General features: G+C 39.7%; 1 protein-coding gene across 2 annotated transcripts in view; it reads right to left on the bottom strand.

Annotated features, from left to right (window-relative positions):
* Positions 1-2210: 2210 nt before the first annotated feature.
* The window catches only part of LOC133647100 (required for meiotic nuclear division protein 1 homolog), a 28034-nt gene continuing 7786 nt past the window's right edge, over positions 2211-22458 (bottom strand). Inside the window, exons 5-11 of one of the 2 annotated variants that reach the window (XM_062043213.1) lie at positions 21551-21651; positions 13880-13986; positions 10541-10605; positions 10390-10466; positions 5901-6021; positions 5702-5818; positions 2211-2728 (exon numbers count right to left, since the gene is read on the bottom strand). In XM_062043213.1, the coding sequence (XP_061899197.1) occupies positions 2699-2728; positions 5702-5818; positions 5901-6021; positions 10390-10466; positions 10541-10605; positions 13880-13986; positions 21551-21651 (618 nt within the window). In that variant the 3' untranslated portion in view covers positions 2211-2698. Of the gene's footprint in view, positions 2729-5701; positions 5819-5900; positions 6057-10389; positions 10467-10540; positions 10606-13879; positions 13987-21550; positions 21652-22458 lie in introns of those variants that run through there. The other variant, XR_009825426.1, reaches the window with a different exon arrangement.

Below are 22458 nucleotides of genomic sequence, written 5' to 3'. Positions count from 1 at the left end.
TTGTTATGCGGGATTAATTTGTGGCATATTAAATATAAGCCTGGTTGTGTTGTGGCTAATAGAGTACCGTATTTCCTTGAATTGGCGCAGGGAATATAGTATTCGCACGTCTAGAATTACTGCCGGGTCAAACTCGTTTCTCAAAATAATTAACGCATGCTTGGCCTTATCGCCGGTTCATTATTAACGCCGGATCAAATTCGTTTAGCAAAATATTAATTTTATTATCGCATGTCTATAATTTTCGCCGGGTCAAACTCGTTTCGCAAAATATTTAGCATATGTCTAGAACTTCCGCCGGGTCGAATTCGTTACGTCACGAGTGACGCTTTACCTGTCCTCATTTTCAAAATGGAGGAAGCTGCTTTCAGTAGTTTGCAATCGCACAAAGGAAAAAAGATAAAGAGCTATTCAGTAGGATTTAAGGTCCAAGCTATTGAATACCGTTACGGTATGCTAAAAAGAACAGTAAGCAGCTATGTTTTGTTAATATACCGTATCTGCGTGTGTCAAATATGGTATGAGTCATTAAATGACTCCCGCCTCCTGGTGGTAGAGGGCGCTAGTGATCCTTCTTGCGACTTCCGGTACTGCAGAAGAAGTGACTACACGCAGCAACAGATCGTCTCTTTTTTTTCCTCTCGCCTGAACTTTTAACATGGAGGATTACATACCGGTATCGAAAATAAAACAGTTTTCTAAACTGGACTTTCAATCGAAGCAGGAGGTAATAATTAAAGGAATATCTCCATCGAGACAGAGAGACTTTTAAAACTGAAGAAAGAAAATAAGGAAGACTTCTATAAACAAGTTATCGATGCTTTTGGTCAGAAGGAGCTGCAAATGGACTCCATTTATACGTACAGGTAAGACCATAATAACGTTTTTTTTTAATTAAATGTGCTTTTCATGATGGTATGCTTACATCACACTCAAAGCGCACGCCTAAATTTACCGCATTCCTTTTGGTAAACGCCGGAGTGAGAAGAGGTTTTAAAATAATTAGCGCATGCACGGCCATCGCGCAGGCTTCCGGTAAACGCCGGAGTGACAGGAGGTTTTAAATTAATTAGCGCCCCTGCGGCTATTCAAGGAAATACGGTGTATATACCGTAATTTCCGGACTATAAGCCGCTACTTTTTCCCCTCGTTCTGGTCCCTGCGGCTTATACAAGGGTGCGGCTTATTTACGGCCTGTTCTTCTCCGACACCGACGAAGAGGATTTCGGTGGTTTTAGTACGCAGGAGGAAGACGATGACACAATGATTAAAGACTGACTTTTCATATACCGGTAGGCTGGTTATTTTGATAACGTACAGGCGAGCACTTTGTATTACTTTGCACCGTTGTATTATTTGTACTCTGCACGAATGCTGTTCGCCATGTCAAAGATGTGAAAGTTTGATTGAATGATTGAAAGATTTATTGTTAATAAATGGGACGCTTTGCGTTCCCAAACAGTCACCTCTGTCCCGACAATCCCCTCCGTGGTAGCAGGAACCCCTATATACCACGGTAATTACACATCAAAACCCTGCGGCTTATAGTCGGGTGCGGCTTATATATGGAGCAATCTGTATTTCCCCCTAAATTTAGCTGGTGCGGCTTATAGTCAGGTGCGGCTTATAGTCCGGAAATTACGGTATGTCTTGTGTTTATTTACTGTTTTAGTCATTCCCAGCTGAATATCAGGTCCCACCCGCCTCTCACAGCATCTTCCCTATCTGAATCGCTTCCACTGCCCTCTAGTCCTTCACTCTCACTTTCCTCATCCACGAATCTGTCATCCTCGCTCAAATTAACGGGGAAATCGTCGCTTTCTCGGTCCGAATCGCTCACGCTGCTGGTGGCCATGATTGTAAACAATGTGCAGATGTGAGGAGCTCCACAACCTGCGTCGTCACGCTACTTCCGGTACAGGCAAGGCATTTTTTTTTATCAGCAACCAAAAGTTGCGAACTTTATCGTCGATGTTCTCTACTAAATCCTTTCAGCAAAAATATGGCAATATCGCGAAATGATCAAGTATGACACATAGAATGGACCTGCTATCCCCGTTTAAATAAGAAAATCACATTTCAGTAGGCCTTTAATACTATTTTTGGATTGCCTATTTAAAATGAAGCGCTTCACATACTTTTGTTGAAATGTTTGTGGGTACAAACAATCATTTGATGGATTTCACAATATGTGACACGTTCGCAATACAACACTTTCATTCCATTTATTGACCATTTCTTCTTATTCGTATGGGCCTGCTGCCCACGACATTGCACATTGTAAACATGCAGCAACAATATGAGCATGACTATTGATTATTAATATTACACGCAGCACAATCTATGACTCAAAATAGCTTAAAACAACTTTTACATTTTTGTTAGCACTTTCTGTGTGGATCAGCGACATTTTTTGACATATTTTTCCCCCCCAAAAAATGCTGATGTCAAATGTTGTGGCCTTAACTGAAGACATAAAAAAGTGCAGTCATCAGCGGTTGTGTTGTTTCATGTGGTACTGTAGGATTGTTGTCCATTAAAAAGTAAAAAAAATGTTTTACGACTGGCTGATCGGCGATCAAAAAAAGTCCAGAGACGACAAGAATTGTTTTTGGAAAGTCTGCTCGTGAGCCGGTCTACCTCACAACTGCTGGTCCCTGAATGCAGCACGACACTGTGGACGACGTCTTTGGAGGGTTCAGATCATTTTGACCAGTTCGAACAAAACCTGCAAAAAAACAATAGCAACAATTTCAGTGGTACAGTCGGCTTTTTCTTTCGCACCCACATCATTACTACATTTTCATGACATACACTACCGTTCAAAAGTTTGGGGTCACCCAAACAATTTTGTGGAATAGCCTTCATTTCTAACAACAAGAATAGACTGTCGAGTTTCAGATGAAAGTTCTCTTTTTCTGGCCATTTTGAGCGTTTAATTGACCGCACAAATGTGATGCTCCAGAAACTCAATCTGCTCAAAGGAAGGTCAGTTTTGTAGCTTCTGTAACGAGCTAAGCTGTTTTCAGATGTGTGAACATGATTGCACAAGGGTTTTCTAATCATCAATTAGCCTTCTGAGCCAATGAGCAAACACATTGTACCATTAGAACACTGGAGTGATAGTTGCTGGAAATGGGCCTCTATACACCTATGTAGATATTGCACCCAAAACCAGACATTTGCAGCTAGAATAGTCATTTACCACATTAGCAATGTATAGAGTGTATTTCTTTCAAGTTAAGACTAGTTTAAAGTTATCTTCATTGAAAAGTACAGTGCTTTTCCTTCAAAAATAAGGACATTTCAATGTGACCCCAAACTTTAGAACGGTAGTGTATATTCAAATATTTATGTATATTAAATAGATATAATATACAGTACGTTTTCTTTATTTTCATGACTATTTACATTGTAGATTGTCACATCAAAACTATGAATGAACACATGTGGAGTTATGTACTTCACAAAAAAAAAGGTGAAATAACTTAAAACACGTTTTATATTCTCGTTTCTTCAAAATAGCCACCCTTTGCACACTCTTGGCATTCTCTCCATGAGCTTCAAGCACACCTGTGAAGAGAAAAATCATTTCAGGTGACTACCTCTTGAAGCTCATGGAGAGAATGCCAAGAGTGTGCAAAGCAGTAATCAGAGCAAAGGGTGGCTATTTTGAAGAAACGAGAATATAAAACATGCTTTCAGTTATTTCACCTTTTTTTGTTAAGATGTAACAATCTAAAATTAAAATAATCATGAAAATCAAGAAAACGCATTGAATTGTGTGTCCAAACTTTTGGCCTGTACTGTATATAAATATAATATTAAATTATACATAAATATATATACACATATACATACACACGCACACAATATATTTATACATTTAAAAGGTAGTCGTTAGGGATGAGTACCAATTTTTGGGTACTTTTGTGTGTGTTAGTAAATATACATTGTTAAAAATAAAGTGTTATTTTGAATGTAACATTTTTAAAAATGATTTGAATATTATAACTGTGATGTCCAGTTGTTATATCGTGTTTCCTTACTACATTCCGAGTCTTATTTGCGATGCCATTGCACTTCTAGACGTCACATGGCAGCACTTTATAGGCAATCTATGGTATGTTGGCGAACTTGGAAGTAGCTTTTTCCAAGGAATACTGAATGTGTTATGTTGCGCCAGGGCCGGCCCGTGGCATAGGCCGTATAGGCAAATGCTAAGGGCGCCGTCCATCAGGGGGCGCCACGCCAGTGCCACAAATGTTGGAGAAAAAAAAAAAACGAAAAAAAAAAAGTTGGTACTATTATTTCTAAATACAAAAAATAATCCCACGTTAATTAAAATGCAAAGTAAAGCCTATTTAATAGAAATATTATTTGTCACAACATTACGCCCCCCCCTCCCCCCGCACGGTGCGCCCCCTCCATTCCCGTATCATGACTCTTTTTGGACGTTACCACATCAAAAAAATCAACACAAGATGTCAAAACGGCCAAAACTGTCAGGAAGAAAAAAGAGAAAAGAAGAGGAGAAACGAGAAAAAGACAGAGGTAGCAGGTAGGTAACGTTAGCCTACATGAAATTATTTGTCTGTTACAGAATGTGATAGTAACCTGGCTTTTTAGCATTAAGCTAATGTTACATGATTCGGCAATTGCTAATCAATAAATAGCTAGTTCTGTTTTAACATCGGGTTAATATTGTGGAGGGGGCTAAATTGTTATGGAAAATAATAATGTAACGTTAGGTAAGTACAGTACTCCCACCTTACATTCCTCAGGGACATTTGTATTAGATCTTTTAAGCAGGTGTTTTTTGTTTACATTGTTATTGCCTTCTGGTTAGCTAATGTTTGCCCTGCAGGTAATAGTCACTTTTCCACCCCTTTATATATTAGGTATAGTTGTAAGCCTAGTTGTTAAAGTGCACATCATTAATGTTAATTAAGCAATATCACAAGAGAGGGAATGCTGTTTTTTAATTTGAGCACTGCTGTGATTCGGTTAAAGATAATCATAACATAACATTCTCATATAATATGTTAATTTGCGTTCTTTAAGTAAAAAAAAAAGGTCAAAGACAAAGCTATTCGGTTTCTTGTGAGTATATACACTTCACTGCCGATGTGGGGGGGGCGCCACCTAAAATCTTGCCTAGGGCGCCAGATTGGTTAGGGCCAGGCCTGTGTTGCGCCCTACAAAGTGTTTGTATTGTAAGTACTGTACTTATTATACAGACATTCATCTTGGTTGTAGTTTTCATTACTAAATTTGCAGGGGGTTGAAATCGCTAATGCTAATAGTAGCTGGTCTACAGTGAAACCAATGTAAGTTAGCGTCAAGCTAGCCCATTTTGGAAGAGCCTTACTTTACGCTGTGGCATTTTCTACGAAATATGGCACCGTTTGATTCTCTCGTGAATTGAAACCTTTACTGAGTGTTGTTAAAAGGAAAGGCCATGTAACACAGTGGTAAAAATGCCCCTGTGACCATTAAATTCTAAGTTCATGATTATTTGCAAAAAAAAAAAAGAAGATTCTCAGTATGGACATGAAATATCTTGTCTTTGCAGTCTATTCAATTGAATATAAGTTGAAAATAATTTGTTGTATTGTCTTTTTATTTACCATTTACACAACTCACTGGTGTTGTAGGACACCTGTACATATACTGTTTTCCTATGATGAGGAGTGCTCACTTCAATGGTGATGAGGATGACGATCATCCACTCCAGCCTCAGGCTGTGCTTGTTGCTCAAGTGGCTTCTCATCAGGTCCGTCAGCTGATCGCAGTTCTCCAGCTTCTCGTTCACGACCTGCAGAGTCACAAGAGCACAACTTTACGGCGGCTGTCATTGTTGTTGTTGTGGTCGGGTGTGTGCGGCGCGCTTGCAGTACGTTGACCCTGCGGTTGATGCTGAGGAACTGGCAGGTCTTGTCGTAGAGTTTCTCCAGGTGCTCCCGGTCCCAGTAGAAGTCGGGCGTGAGGAGGAGGTCGGATCTCAGGTTTATACAGTGTCTGTGGCAGGACAGTGTTGTAGGTGACGCAGTGTACTGTATTTTCCGGAGTATAAGTCGCACCGGCCGAAAATGCATAATAAAGAAGGAAAAAAACATATATAAGTCGCACTGGAGTATAAGTCGCATTTTTGGGGGAAATGTATTTGATAGAAGCCAACAGCAAGAATATACATTTGAAAGGCAATTTCAAATAAATAAAGAATAGTGAACAACAGGCTGAATAAGTGTACGTTATATGAGGCATAAATAACCAACTGAGAACGTGCCTGGTATGTTAAAGGCCTACTGAAAGCCACTACTAGCGACCACGCAGTCTGATAGTTTATATATCAATGATGAAATCTTAACATTGCAACACATGCCAATACGGCCGGGTTAACTTATAAAGTGACATTTTAAAATTCCCGGGAAATATCCGGCTGAAACATCGCGGTATGATGACGTATGCGCGTGACGAAGTCCAAGTAACGGAAGTTATGGTACCCCGTAGAATCCTATACAAAAAGCTCTGTTTTCATTTCATAATTCCGCAGTATTCTGGACATCTTTTGCAATTTTTTTAATGAACAATGAAAGCTGCAAAGAAGACAGTTGTAGGTGGGATCAGTGTATTAGCAGCAGACTACAGCAACACAACCAGGAGGACTTTGTTGGAGCGCTAGCCGCGCTAGCCGCGCTAGCCGCCGACTTCACCTTGACTTCCTACGTCTCCGGGCCGCCAAACGCATCGGGTGAAGTCCTTCGTCCTTCTGCCGATCGCAGATGAGCACGGGTGTTGATGAGCAAATGAGGGCTGGCTGGCGTAGGTGGAGAGCTAATGTTTTTAGCATAGCTCTGTGCAGTCCGGTTGCTAAGTTAGCTTCAATGGCGTCGTTAGCACAGCATTGTTAACCTTCGCCAGCCTGGAAAGCATTAACCGTGTATTTACATGTCCACGGTTTAATAGTATTGTTGATTTTCTATCTATCCTTCCAGTCAGGGGTTTATTTTGTTGTTTCTATATGCAGTTAAAGCTAGATGCTATCACGTTAGCTCGTAGCTAAAGCATTTCGCCGATGTATTGTCGTGGAGATAAAAGGCACTGAATGTCCATTTCGCGTTCTCGACTCTCATTTTCAAGAGGATATAGTATCCCAGGTGGTTTAAAATACAAATCTGTGATCTACAATAGAAAAAGGAGAGAGTGTGGAATCCAATGAGCCAGCTTGTACCTAAGTTACGGTCAGAGCGAAAAAAGATACGTCCATCACTGCCTCTCAGGTCATTCACTGTAACGTTCCTCATCTACGAATCTTTCATCCTCGCTCAAATTAATGGGGTAATCGTCACTTTCTCGGTCCGAATCTCTCTCGCTCCATTGTAAATAATGGGGAATTGTGAGGAATACTAGCTCCTGTGACGTCACGCTACTTCCGCTACAGGCAAGGCTTTTTTTATCAGATACCAAAAGTTGCGATCTTTATCGTCGTCGTTCTCTACTAAATCCTTTCAGCAAAAATATGGCAATATCGCGAAATGATCAAGTATGACACATAGAATGGATCTGCTATTCCCGTTTAAATAAAAAAAAATCATTTCAGTAGGCCTTTAAAGGCCTACTGAAATGACATTTTTGTATTTAAACGGGGATAGCAGATCTATTCTAAGTGTCATACTTGATCATTTCGCGATATTGCCATATTTTTGCTGAAAGGATTTAGTAGAGAACGACGACGATAAAGATCGCAACTTTTGGTATCTGATAAAAAAAGCTTTGGCTATACCGGAAGTAGCGTGACGTAGTCAGTTGAACATATACGCAAAGTTCCCTATTGTTTACAATGATGGCCGCATGAAGTGAGAGAGATTCGGACCGAGAAAGCGACGATTTCCCCATTAATTTGAGCGAGGATGAAAGATTTGTGGATGAGGAAAGTGCAAGTGAAGGTCTAGTGGGGAGTGGAAGCGATTCAGATAGGGAAGATGCTGTGAGAGCCGGGGGTGACCTGATATTCAGCTGGGAATGACTACAACAGTAAATAAACACAAGACATATATATACTCTATTAGCCACAACACAACCAGGCTTATATTTAATATGCCACAAATTAATCCCGCATAAAAACACCTCAGTGTTTGTTATGCTAGCTCCTAGCTCGAGCTAGTTATAGCTCGAGCGGATAATATGGACGGGATCCCGTATATATAACCCGCCAATACAATTCAAACACCTGCACAACACACACACTCACTCAGCCCAAAGGACCGTTCTCCTAACCCAGGGGTCGGCAACCCGCGGCTCCGGAGCCGCATGCGGCTCCTTGACCACTCTGATGCGGCTCAGCTACATACATGCCGACCCCCCCGATTTTCCCAGGAGATTTATGGATCTCAGTGTTCCTCATAGATTACTCCCAGGGAAAAAATAATCCTATTTACACTCTAATTACTAAATAAAGGGCGTGCTCTAATTGCACTGCAGTAATTGCCCTCTATAGCATTTACATACAGCGTGCCAGTCCAGCCACATGTTGCATGTTGTTATTACTTGCACACACAGGAGACAGCAAAGCATACTTACTCATCAGCCACACAGCTTACACTGACGATAGCCGTATCAAACAACTTTAACATTGTTACGTTACAAATATGCGCCACACTGTGAACCCACACCAAAAAAGAATGAAAAACACATTTCTGGAGAACATCCCACCGTAACACAACATAAACACAACACAACCATTACCCAGAATCCCATGCAGCCCTAACTCTTCCGGTCTACATTATACACCCCCGCTACCACCAAATCCCCCCACACATCAACCCCCGCCCCCCCCCTCTCCGTGCGTTGGTTGAGCGGAAGAGTTAGGGCTGCATGGGATTCTGGGTATTGGTACCGTCAGTGTAAGATGTGTGGCTGCTGAGTTAGTACGCCTTGCTGTCACTTACGTGAGCAAGCTGAAACTGCATTCTACGTGTGGTCGAGCAGGTACACTGTTAGGGCAGACTGTAGAGGGCGCCAAATGCAGTGTCATCACGCTCTGATATTCGGGAGTCTCCCGGGAAAAATGAGAGGGTTGGCAAGTATGACGCTATCAAGCGCCATTCATTCAAAACTCGCGGGCTGCACTAACATCAAATTTCCACATTAAAGTGCGTGCCGGTGCGTGTGTCGGAGACCCCTAGTTAACATAGCACAAAGCGTTTAAGCTTTGTATGCGGTGTTTTTCATTTAAAAAACATTTTTGTGGCTCCCATTACTTTCTTTAATTTGTGAAACTTGCCAAAATGGCTCTTTGAGTGGTAAAGGTTGCCGACCCCTGACCTAACCCAAGGTTCATAAAGCTTATATATTTAACCAAAGTTACGTACGTGACACGCACGTAAGGGCAAGCAATCAAATGTTTGGAAGCGCGCGGGTTAAGCCTGGGTTACACAACCAGGCTTATATTTAATATGCCACAAATGAATCCCGCATAACAAACACCTAGGTGTTTGTTATGCTAGCTCCTAGCTCCTAGCTACTAGCTCGAGCTAGTTATAGCAAGCGATCAAATGTTTGGAAGCGTACTCACGGTATCGCGTCTGCGTCTGTGTATCGAAGTCAAAGTCCTCCTGGTAAGAGTCTCTGTTGTCCGAGTTCTTCGATCTTGACTGCATCTTTCGGGAATGTAAACAATGAAACACCGACTGTGTTGTGTTGCTGACTTCCCTCGCAAAATACTCCGCTTCGCACCGACAACTTTCTTCTTTGCTTGCTCAGCTTCTTTCTCCATAATGCAATGAACAGATTCACCAACACAGATGTCCAGAATACTGTGGAATTATGAAATGAAAACAGAGCTATTTTGTATTGGCTTCAATGGGGGAGCCATACCTCTGTTAAACTGGCTACGTCACGCGCATACGTCATCCTCCAAAGGCGTTTTCAACCGGAAGTTCTCCGGGAAATTTAAAATGTCACTTTATAAGTTAACCCGGCCGTATTGGCATGCGTTGCAATGTTAAGATTTCATCATTGATGTATAAACTATCAGACTGCGTGGTCGCTAGTAGTGGCTTTCAGTAGGCCTTTAACGTAACATATTATGGTAAGAGTCATAACATATAGAACATGCTATACGTTTACCAAATGCAGATTTGGGTGGAAAAAGAAAGAAAATGTAATATGTGTCATGTGTAAACGACATAAAGTTCCTCCGTGATTTTTACTTTGTAAAGCTAGACGTGTTATCCTTACTTCCTGAGAGTTGAAAGGGAGATACTTTGTAAATTCTTTCTCCGTCCTCGCGCTACAACAAGTAGCCAATTAGCTGTCAATGATTCAATCAATAGCCAATCACCTGTAAGTGGATTAGAGGACGGACTTAGTGCTAAGTGTGTGTACCTCAGGGTGAACAGCTCGCCTATCTTCTGCATGACTTCTGCGGAGGACAACTTTATACTCTGGCCTGACTTCAGCATCTGAGGAGGAGGAGGAGGGAAATGCAATTATGACTTGACACGTGGTGTTCCAGTACATGTTGGAGAATGTGTACCTCAGGAATAGATTGAATTGACTCTACAAAGTTATCTAGTGACACCTCCCATATGGCCAGCTTCACTGTAGGACACAAAGTGGACAAAGTGTCAGAGGACACCACACAACAGTTGCAATAACATGCATGGCAACACTCAACAAACACTATTACATTTAAAAAAAACGCTTGTCAAAGATCTTCTATATGACAGGAGCACTCGTCTGTTTCTTAAGAACCTACGGCAAAAAAGGCTTGTCAAAGATCTTCTGTGTAACAGGAGCGCTCTGCTGGTTTTAAGGGCACACTACAAATACAGTAGTCAAAGATCCTCTGACAGGAAGGCTTTGCTGTTTTTAACGAACAAATACAAAAAACACAAGTCAAAGATCCTCTATCTGACAAAAGTGTGCTGCTGTTTTAGAAGACATACTGGAAATACACTAGTCAAAGATCCTCTGACAGGAGAGATCTGCTGTTTTAGGGAACTAATACATAAACACAAGTCAAAGATCCTCTGTCTGACAGGAGTCCTCTAATGTTTTTTAGAGAGCAAAACACTAGTCAAAGATCCTCTGACAGGAGAGATCTGCTGTTTTAGGGAACTAATACAAAAACACAAGTCAAAGATCCTCTGTCTGACAGGAGTTCCCTAATGTTTTTAGAGAGCTAGTACAAAAACACAAGTCAAAGATCCTCTGTCTGACAGGAGTTTCCAAATTTTTGTAGAGAGCTAGGAGAAAAACACTAGTCAAAGATCCTATGAAAGGAGAGATCTGCTGTTTTAGGGAACTAATACATAAACACAAGTCAAAGATCCTCTGTCTGACAGGAGTTCTCTAATGTTTTTAGAGAGCGAGTACAAAAACACGAGTCAAAGATCCTCTGACAGGAGAGATCTGCTGTTTTAGGGGACTAATACAAAAACACAAGTCAAAGATCCTCTGTCTGACAGGAGATCCCTAATGTTTTTAGAGAGCTAATACAAAAACACGAGTCAAAGATCCTCTGTCTGACAGGAGTTCCCTAATGTTTTTAGAGAGCTAGTACAAAAACACGAGTCAAAGATCCTCTGTCTGACAGGAGTTTCCAAATTTTTGTAGAGAGCTAGTAGAAAAACACTAGTCAAAGATCCTCTGACAGGAGAGATCTGCTGTTTTAGGGAACTAATACAATAACACTTGTCAAAGATCCTCTGTCTGACAGGAGTCCTCTGTTTTTAGAGAGCTGGTACAAAAACACGAGTCAAAGATCCTCTGACAGGAGAGATCTGCTGTTTTAGGGGACTAATACAAAAACACAAGTCAAAGATCCTCTGTCTGACAGGAGTTCCCTAATGTTTTTAGAGAGCTAGTACAAAGACACTAGTCAAAGATCCTGACAGGAGAGATCTGCTGTTTTTAGGGGACTAATACAAAAACACTTGTCAAAGATCCTCTGTCTGACAGGAGTTCCCTAATGTTTTTAGAGAGCTAGTACAAAAACACTAGTCAAAGATCCTGACAGGAGAGATCTGCTGTTTTAGGGGACTAATACAAAAACACAAGTCAAAGATCCTCTGTCTGACAGGAGTTCCCTAATGTTTTTAGAGAGCTAGTACAAAGACACTAGTCAAAGATCCTGACAGGAGAGATCTGCTGTTTTTAGGGGACTAATACAAAAACACTTGTCAAAGATCCTCTGTCTGACAGGAGTTCCCTAATGTTTTCAGAGAGCTAGTACAAAAACACTAGTCAAAGATCCTCAAACAGTAGTGATTTGCGGTTTCTAATGCCAGACTTCAAAAACACTAGTCAAAGATCCTGTATATAACAGTGTCACTCTGCTGTTTTGAGAACATACTGCAAATTCACTAGTCAAAGATCCTCTGACAGGAGAGATCTGCTGTTTTAGGGAACTAATACAAAACACTTGTCAAAGATCCTCTGACAGTAGTTCTCTGTTTTTAGAGAGCTAGTACAAAAACACAAGTCAAAGATCCTCTGTCTGACAGGAGTTCTCTAATGTTTTTAGAGAGGTAGCACAAAAACACTAGTCAAAGATCCTCCAACAGTAGTGCTTTCCTGTTTCTAATGCCAGACTTCAAAAACACAAGTCAAAGATCCTCTGTCTGACAGAAGTTCTCTAATGTTTTTAGAGAGCTAGCACAAAAACACTAGTCAAAGATCCTCCAACAGTAGTGCTTTGCTGTTTCTAATGCCAGACTTCAAAAACACAAGTCAAAGATCCTCTGTCTGACAGGAGTTCTCTAATGTTTTTAGAGAGCTAGCACAAAAACACTAGTCAAAGATCCTCCAACAGTAGTGCTTTGCTGTTTCTAATGCCAGACTTCAAAAACACAAGTCAAAGATCCTCTGTCTGACAGGAGTTCTCTAATGTTTTTAGAGAGCTAGCACAAAAACACTAGTCAAAGATCCTCCAACAGTAGTGCTTTGCTGTTTCTAATGCCAGACTTCAAAAACACAAGTCAAAGATCCTCTGTCTGACAGGAGTTCTCTAATGTTTTTAGAGAGCTAGCACAAAAACACTAGTCAAAGATCCTCCAACAGTACAGCTTTACTGTTTCTAATGCCAGACTTCAAAAGCACAAGTCAAAGATCCTCTGTCTGACAGAAGTTCTCTGTTTTTTAGAGAGCTAGTACAAAAACACTAGTCAAAGATCCTCCAACAGTAGTGCTTTGCTGTTTCTAATGCCAGACTTCAAAAACACAAGTCAAAGATCCTGTTTACGACAGGGATGCTCTGCTGTTTATTTAGGAACGACAGTAATACAAAAGCATGAGTCAAAGATCCTCTACACAACAGTAGCGCTCTGTTGTTTTTAAAGACCTACTGCTACAGTAAAAAATGTAAATGCTAGTCAAAGATCGTCTATGTATGACAGGAGTGCTCTGCTGTAAAAAAAATTCCACATTTTGAAGGGCAATGGAGGGTGGGTGTGATGTAAGGGGGGCCAGGTGAGCACACCTGCAGTGCAGACGTAACTAATGAAGTGGCCATGTTGCTTCTCACCTGACAAGTACACCTTCAGTGCAGACGTACCTAATGAAGTGGCCATGTTGCTTCTCACCTGACAAGTACACCTTCAGTGCAGACGTACCTAATGAAGTGGCCACGTTGCTTCTCACCTGACAAGTACACCTGCGGTGCAGACGTACCTAATGAAGTGGCCACGTTGCTTCTCACCTTACAAGCACACCTGCGGTGCAGACGTACCTAATGAAGTGGCCACGTTGCTTCTCACCTTACAAATACACATGCGGTGCAGATGTACCTAATGAAGTGGCCACGTTGCTTCTCACCTTACAAATACACCTGCGGTGCAGACGTACCTAATGAAGTGGCCACGTTGCTTCTCACCTGACAAGTACAAAGCGTTGGAAAATGCAAACTTCTCCAAGACGACTTGCTGGGCGTCCAGGTTGTCGCTCAAAATGAAGCTGCCTCTCTCCAACTTGCTGTTTCCTCTGCAGTTAAAACATGCATTTATACAATATGTATACATCTATATAGTTAGTATTCATGGGTGTATAGCAGACCTGGGCATTGTGCGGCCCGCGGGCCGCATCCGGCCCTTTGTACGTCCCTGTCCGGCCCGCGTGAGGCCAATTATAAATTACAAAATAAATTTTAAAAAGCATCTATTTCGAGTGTGCAATACAACGGTGCTGCTTTTGTTTTGAAAAGCGTTATTTGTATTACTTCCGTGTGGACGTATGCTCGTGCGCGCAGCGGCAATCTCAAATTACAAAATAAATTTAAAAAAACATCTTTGTCGTGCGTGCAATACAACTGTGCTGCTTTTATTTTGAAAAGTGTTATATGTGCGTATGTCCTGTGAGGGAAGGCGCACAGCGACTAAAAAGAGAAAAGTTGATGACGAATGGCGTGTTTTCAACAAGACAAGTAAAGGTAAAGCTGTGTGCTTATTTGTGGTACACACGTTGCTGTGTTTAAAGAATATAGTGTAACCACCTGCTGAAGTAGATGTTGTCTTCTTGAGTTGCGTAAATGAGGAGTGAGGAGACGTGCGTGTGGAAGGAACGAGATATGTTGAGCTGTGTTAGTATAGCTTGCTCAATAAAAGTTTAAAAAGAGCGTCAGACTTGATGTGCACTTCTTCTGGACGCTACAATTGGTGGCAGAAGTAAAACTTTGCGCATACTGCACTGTTTGTGTGCTACGTCATCGGGAGGTACGTGCCACGTGAGGAGCTCGCCGCAAAGAGAGAGAGAGAGAGAGAGAGAGCGTTTACAGGTGCAGCCACGCTGCTTGCCACGGGGGGAATTCCGCCCTCAATGAAGACTCCCAGGTTTGATGGCAAGGCGAACTGGGAGGCATTTCATCCCACTTCTGACATCAATTGTAGCGTCCAGAAGAAGTGCACACCAAATCTGATGCACTTTTTAAACTTTTATTGAGCATGCTATACTAACACTGCTCAACTTATCTCGTTCTTTCCAAAAGGAAAACCAATCCTCACTCCTCGTTTCCGCAACAGCAACGCTTCCTCCTTCTTCGCCAATCACCTTACAGGCGTGCTACAATCACAACGTTTTCTTATCTGGTTAAATAAAGGTTTTACAACAAAGAGGATGCAGGATAAAGTGACAGAAATTGAAATTTTTGTATTGTAATATACATCAGGAAGTGTTGTGTAAGAAAGTGTTAAAAATAAAACCATCAAAAGCCATCTGCTTTTGTATAAAGATAAGTTAGGTTAAATGAAAATATTATTATTATTATTATCTATCTTACGGTATATCAAAAATAATTTGAGCAAAATTTAATTGAAATATTGTCAGTGTGGCCCTCCAGCAGTGCTCGGGTTGCTCATGCGGCCCCCGGTAAAAATTAATTGCCCACCCCTGGTGTATACACTACGTACCAATAGTATTGTGGGAAGCAGATCAGAATCATATCCATATTTAAGTGTTACTTCTTTCTAAACTCCTATAGTCATATAAAGAATAGCTAGTATTCTTCCTTCTTTTGAGTCTCAAAGTAAGGTGTCGGCCTTCTAGATTGGAATGTGTCCGAGTAGAGATAACTCGGAGTAGTCTAAACAAAGGGAGTGGGGGCGAGGGACAGAGGGAAGATCACGGGACTTCCGGGGGTTTTGGGGGGAGACCGAGCTAGACCGGGCGAGGGAACGCTTGTGTACTGGATTGGTCTCACGTTTGTCCTCTAAGCTTGGAGAATAAACCACAAAATACCAACTACTGCCTGTTGATTGAATATAAACATCAGCTTATTGCCATAATAAGAATCTGGGAGAGACTAGCAATTTGAATTCCCCATTGGAGGAATGCTGGTCTACGCAAGAATATACATTTATATAGTTAGTATTCATGGGTGTATACACTATGTACCAATAGTATACATTTATATAGTATACATGGGTGTATACACTATGTACCAATAGTATACATTTATATAGTATACATGGGTGTATACACCATGTACCAATAATATACACACCCCGTTTCCATGAGTTGGGAAATGGTGTTAGATGTAAATATAAACGGAATACAATGATTTGCAAATCCTTTTCAAGCCATATTCAGTTGAATGCACTACAAAGACAACATATTTCATGTTCAAACTCATAAACTTTATGTTTTTTTTGGCAAATAATAATTAACTTAGAATTTCATGGCTGCAACACGTGCCAAAGTAGTTGGGAAAGGGCATGTTCACCACTGTGTTACATGGCCTTTCCTTTTAACAACACCCAGTAAAGGTTTGGGAACTGAGGAGACACATTTTTGAAGTGGAATTCTTTCCCATTCTTGCTTGATGTACAGCTTAAGTTGTTCAACAGTCCGGGGGTCTCCCTTGTGCTATTTTAGGCTTCACACATTTTCAATGGGAGACAGGTCTGGACTACAGGCAGGCCAGTCTAGTACCCGCCAGAGGTGGGACCAAGTCATTGCTTTGCAAGTCACAAGTAAGTCTCAAGTCTTTGCCCTCAAGTCTCGAGTCAAGTCCCGAGTCAAGACAGGCAAGTCCGAGTCAAGTCCAAAGTCAAGACTGGAAAGTCTCAAGTCAAGTCACAAGTCCTGCATTTTGAGTTTCGAGTCCTTTCAAGTCCTTTTAACCACAGACTAATATTTGTACACAGATTGTGTATGCTTTTAAACCGCTGTATTTATTTATTAAAACATGTGCATTTGAAATAGCAGGAAAAAAAATAGTACTGACATTGCAATTCATAATAGCACTATTAACCAGTCATTTTAATAGTTTAAACAATTTTAAACATTTAACTCATTCCTTTACAGAATAAACACATTTGCAAAAACAAGTGCAACTGTACTTATTTGTACAAAAGTGTTAACATTGTATTTCCATGGCATATTGCATTGTAACTAGTTCCACAGCAGTTTCTATTCTGTTCTTACCTTATCTCATTGATCTCATCTCATACTGTATGTGTGTTGATGTGTGCATACACATGAAAAACATAACAAATACATGAACATAACAATGAACAGAGTTGTAATTTTTAGATGTCAGGGCCCTATGCAATATGTACACATATTCTTAATATAGTATACATTTTAACTGACCTTTATTTGACTATGTTTGTCTTTTTGTAGGTGGCTAAAATATGCGGTGCTGCTGACCGCCGTCTAACGTTATGTTACTGTGTGTGATACATTGACTAACGTAACGTTATGTTTGGTACCTCATGCAACCCTGCTTAAAAAAATCACTTGACAAAAAGTATGAATAAGGTAGCAAACTGCAGTGGACGCAACATATTGCTGTGTTTGAAATGATGTTATAACCATAGACATCTTATAAGTAGACGCAGTATTGGTTGCTGTGACGCGAGCAAATTGCATCTTGAAGTGGTGATGAGGAGCCGGCGAGCAGCCTAAACTGACAGTTGACAGGTAGGAAACAAAGATGCCGGGCTGGTGTTCAGCGTTTTCCTGCTCAAATGAGCGGACTGTTGAAAATAGGAATCGGGGGATTACTTTTCACAAGTAAGATTTAACATTAATGTACTATTGGTTGTATTTTATGAAAATAACATTACCACAGAGTTGAGAAGGAGCAAAGATCTTCAATATTTGTATGTGAAAATCACAAATAAATCTTCTGGGGGAGGATGACGCCCCTCCAGGGGTTTGGTTTACAAACTTTCAGCCCCACCTAAAACAAAATTCACAAGCCGCCACTGATTATGATGCATTCTCATTTTAGGCAAAATATAAGACAATACTTTCTTAACAGTATAATTGTAACCAGGAATAAGTCTTCAAGTAACAATATTCAAATACTAACATTGTTGGGTAAAACAGAATTTGGTTTTATTCTGAATCCAGTGAAACAGATTGGTGGTTTTAGCTGATATAAAGATTTTCAGGTGTTTATATAAGTTTAAGTATTTGGCAGACGCTTTTATCCAAAGCGACATACATAAAAAATACATATATAACAATCACTGTAAACATTATCATTTAAGGGAAGAATGTAATACAAAATATCAATACAAAGTGTCAAGACAGAATAAACTCTCTGCTGCTGCAGCAACAGAGATACGGTCTATAAGATATATAGATATCTAATGTATTCATACATTGTTTATGTAGGATATACGCATGTATATATAACGTAATCATATTGTTTCTTCAACTTAAAAATAGCTGACCGTTTTTTTCCCCCTTCTCTGGGCTTATATTCCCAGTTTTGATCTCGGACGTCTGGTCACCTATAGCATATAAGAATATTATATTACTGTTAAGCAAACTATGAATAATAAAACATGTGTCCGTTATCATAGCTACACGTATGACAAAAAAGCGCGTGAAAATTAGTGGTATTCAGTGAGGTAAAATGAATTAAATGCGCTGACAGTTCATTGCTCCTGCCAAATGAATTGCACTGAGTGGAGCGGATCACCACTCCAAGATGGCGGCCCCGCGTCTCGTCAGCGCCAGTAGGCAGTAGCGCTCGATGCTGCGTCTACTTATAAGATGTCTATGGTTATGACGTTAGCAGTGAGTTTACAGCCTCACTGATTTAACTACACAGCAAATAAAAGTCACGTTACTTAGCCAATAAACGTTATCTTACATTCAAAACTTACCCTTCTTTGTGCAAGTTCAAATGTCGAACGAAGTTGGAAGTTGTTGCGTCTCCGTCTGTAATATTCGAACTGCGTGATTTGCATACGGCAATTCGTTTTTTGTTGACCAAGTCGTAGTTTTTATACCCGAACGAAACCAACTTTGGTTTAAATCTTTCTCACTGGCGCGTTGTTTGACAACTCTTGTTCATTGGTTGTCCTGCAATTTGATTGGCTGAATGCTGTGTGATGAAAACAATGTAGATCTAATTTGATTGGCTGTTGTACTGAGAGCACACACGTTGACACGCAGCACACACGCTGATAGACAGACAGACACGTACAAAATGAAAGCTACGGAGCGCTCCCAAATAACTTTTTAAGCTTTAGGTTTTGGGGAAAGTAGCAAGTCATGTCAAGTCAAAAGGCTCAAGTCCAAGTGAAGTCACAAGTCATTGATGTTAAAGTCTAAGTCGAGTTGCAAGTCTCTTTACATTTTGTCAAGTCGAGTCTAAAGTCATCAAATTCATGACTCGAGTCTGACTCGAGTCCAAGTCATGTGACTCGAGTCCACACCTCTGGTACCCGCACTCTTTTACTATGAAGCCACGTTGATGTAACACGTGGCTTGGCATTGTCTTGCTGAAATAAGCAGGGGCGTCCATGGTAACGTTGCTTGGATGGCAACATATGTTGCTCCAAAAGCTGTATGTACCTTTCATCATTAATGGCGCCTTCACAAATGTGTAAGTTACCCATGTCTTGGGCACTAATACACCCCCATACCATCACACATGCTGCCTTTTACACTTTGCGCCTACAACAATCCGGATGGTTCTTTTCCTCTTTAGTCCGGAGGACACGACGTCCACAGTTTCCAAAAAACAATTTGAAATGTGGGCTCGTCAGACCACAGAACACTTTTCCACTTTGCATCAGTCCATCTTAGATGAGCTCGGGCCCAGCGAAGCCGACTATGTTTCTGGGTGTTGTTGATAAACGGTTTTCGCCTTGCATAGGAGAGTTTTAACTTGCACTTACAGATGTAGCGACCGACTGTAGTTACTGACAGTGGGTTTCTGAAGTGTTCCTGAGCCCATGTGGTGATATCCTTTACACACTGATGTGGCTTTTTGATGCAGTACCGCCTGAGGGAACCAAGGTGTGTAATATCATGGCTTACGTGCAGTGATTTCTCCAGATTCTCTGAACCCTTTGATGATATTACGGAGCGTAGATGGTGACATCCCTAAATTCCTTGCAATAGCTGGTTGAGAAATGTTGTTCTTAAACTGTTCAACAATTTGCTCAGGCATTTGTTGACAAAGTGGTGACCCTCGCCCCATCCTTGTTTTTATTTCATGGCATCTACTTTTATACCCAATCATGGCACCCACCTGTTCCCAATTAGCCTGTTCACCTGTGGGATGTTCCAAATAAGTCTTTGATGAGCATTCCTCAACTTTATCAGTTTTTATTGCCACCTTTCCCAACTTCTTTGTCACGTGTTGCTGGCATCAAATTCTAAAGTTTATGATTATTTGCAAAAAAAACAATTGTTTTTATGAGTTTGAACATGAAATATGTTGTCTTTGTAGCATATTCAACTGAATATGGCTTGAAAAGGATTTGTAAATCATTGTATTCCGTTTATATTTACATCTAACACAATTTCCCAACTCATATGGAAACGGGGTTTGTATATACCAGGGGTCACCAACCTTTTTGAAAGCAAGAGCTACTTCTTGGGTAGTGATTAATGCGAAGGGCTACCAGTTTGATACACACTTCAATAAATTGCCAGAAATAGCCAATTTGCTCAATTTACCTTTAACTCTATGTTATTATTAATAATTAATGATATTTACACTTAATTGGACGGTTTAAAAGAGGGGAAAACACGAAAAAAATGACAATTAAATTTTGAAACATAGTTTATCTTCAATTTTGACTCTTTAAAATTCAAAATTCAACCGAAAAAAAAGAAGAGAAAAACTAGCTAATTCGAATCTTTTTGAAAAAATTTAAAAAATAATTTATGGAACATCATTAGTAATTTTTCCTGATTAAGATTCATTTTAGAATTTTGATGACATGTTTTAAATAGGTTAAAATCCAATCTGCTATTTGTTAGAATATATAACAAATTGGACCAAGCTATATTTCTCACAAAGACAAATCATTATTTCTTCTAGATTTTCCAGAACGAAAATTTTAAAAGAAATTCAAAAGACTTTGAAATAAGATTTTAATTTGATTCTACAGATTTTCTAGATTTGCCAGAATATTTTTTTTGAATTTTAATCATAACAAGTTTGAAGAAATATTTCACAAATATTCTTCGTCGAAAAAACAGAAGCTAAAATGAAGAATTAAATTAAAATGTATTTATTATTCTTTACAATAAAAAAAATAAAAATTACTTGAACATTGATTTAAATTGTCAGGAAAGAAGAGGAAGGAATTTAAAAAGTAAAAAGGTATACGTGTTTAAAAATCCTAAAATAATTTTTAAGGTTGTATTTTTTCTCTAAAATTGTCTTTCTGAAAGTTATAAGAAGCAAAGTAAAAAAAATGAATGAATTTATTCAAACAAGTGAAGACCAAGTCTTTAAAATATTTTCTTGGATTTTCAAATTCTATTTGAGTTTTGTCTCTCTTAGAATTAAAAATGTCGGGCAAAGCGAGACCAGCTTGCTAGTAAATAAATACAATTTAAAAAATAGAGGCAGCTCACTGGTAAGTGCTGCTATTTGAGCTATTTTTAGAACAGGCCGGCGGGCTACTCATCTGGTCCTTATGGGCTACCTGGTGCCCGCTGGCACCGCGTTGGTGACCCCTGGTATATAGTGTATATGACGGATGTATGTACAGTATGATGTAGTATGTTGTGTAGACTGATGTAGTATGTACACTATAGATGGATGTAGAACGTAAGAGAGTGGACTCACGCTGCAAAAGTGTAGTTAATTTCTTCGTTTTCCCAGTGGACCAAAGCAACTTCATAGGATTGACTTTCATGACGCTCCAATATCCTCAACACCTTTTTCATCTGGAGACAAAAACACACCTTGTGTTGACATCATCACACTAGCACTTCACATGGGGTGCAACATGTCCATGTCCATGTATTTAAATACTGCATTTCTGCTAAGTATATAGTACAGTGTATTTAAATACTGCATTTCTGCTAAGTATATAGTACAGAGTATTTAAATACTGCATTTCTGCTAAGTATATAGTACAGAGTATTTAACTACTGCATTTCTGCTAAGTATATAGTACAGAGTATTTAAATACTGCATTTCTGCTAAGTATATAGTACAGAGTATTTAAATACTGCATTTCTGCTAAGTATATAGTAAAGTGTATTTAAATACTGCATTTCTGCTAAGTATATAGTACAGAGTATTTAAATACTGCATTTCTGCTAAGTTTACATGAAGGCTTTAGCTTGGGAAAATTAAAAAAATTAGACAATTTCCGCTAGAAAAATAAAAAATAAAATAAAAAATAAAAAATGTTAAATTTTTACTTTACAGTGTTTTTAATTAATATTTCCTAAAACATTCATTTATGAGCTTAAAATCATAAATAATTGTAGCCACTCGGTGTTACCAAAAAAACCACTTCAACATAAAGACAGCATAAATCCAATCCACAGGGTTAATATTTTTCATTTCACTTGATCAAACCTTTTCTAACATTACTAAATAAAGCAAGTGTGTATGATTCCTGCTGATATCATGATGGATCGATATTTGTATCCGTCAATACTCAAGGCTCCAATGTATTGGTGTTGTGTCAGAAGTGGAAAAGTTGTATCGGAATCGCGGCATTTCGCCATTTTGCATGGATT

The sequence above is a fragment of the Entelurus aequoreus genome, linkage group LG03, assembly GCF_033978785.1.
Source record: "Entelurus aequoreus isolate RoL-2023_Sb linkage group LG03, RoL_Eaeq_v1.1, whole genome shotgun sequence".
Classification (NCBI taxonomy): domain Eukaryota; kingdom Metazoa; phylum Chordata; class Actinopteri; order Syngnathiformes; family Syngnathidae; genus Entelurus; species Entelurus aequoreus.
Note: the sequence above shows the minus strand (reverse complement) of the source record. Positions and strands in the feature narration are given on the sequence as shown.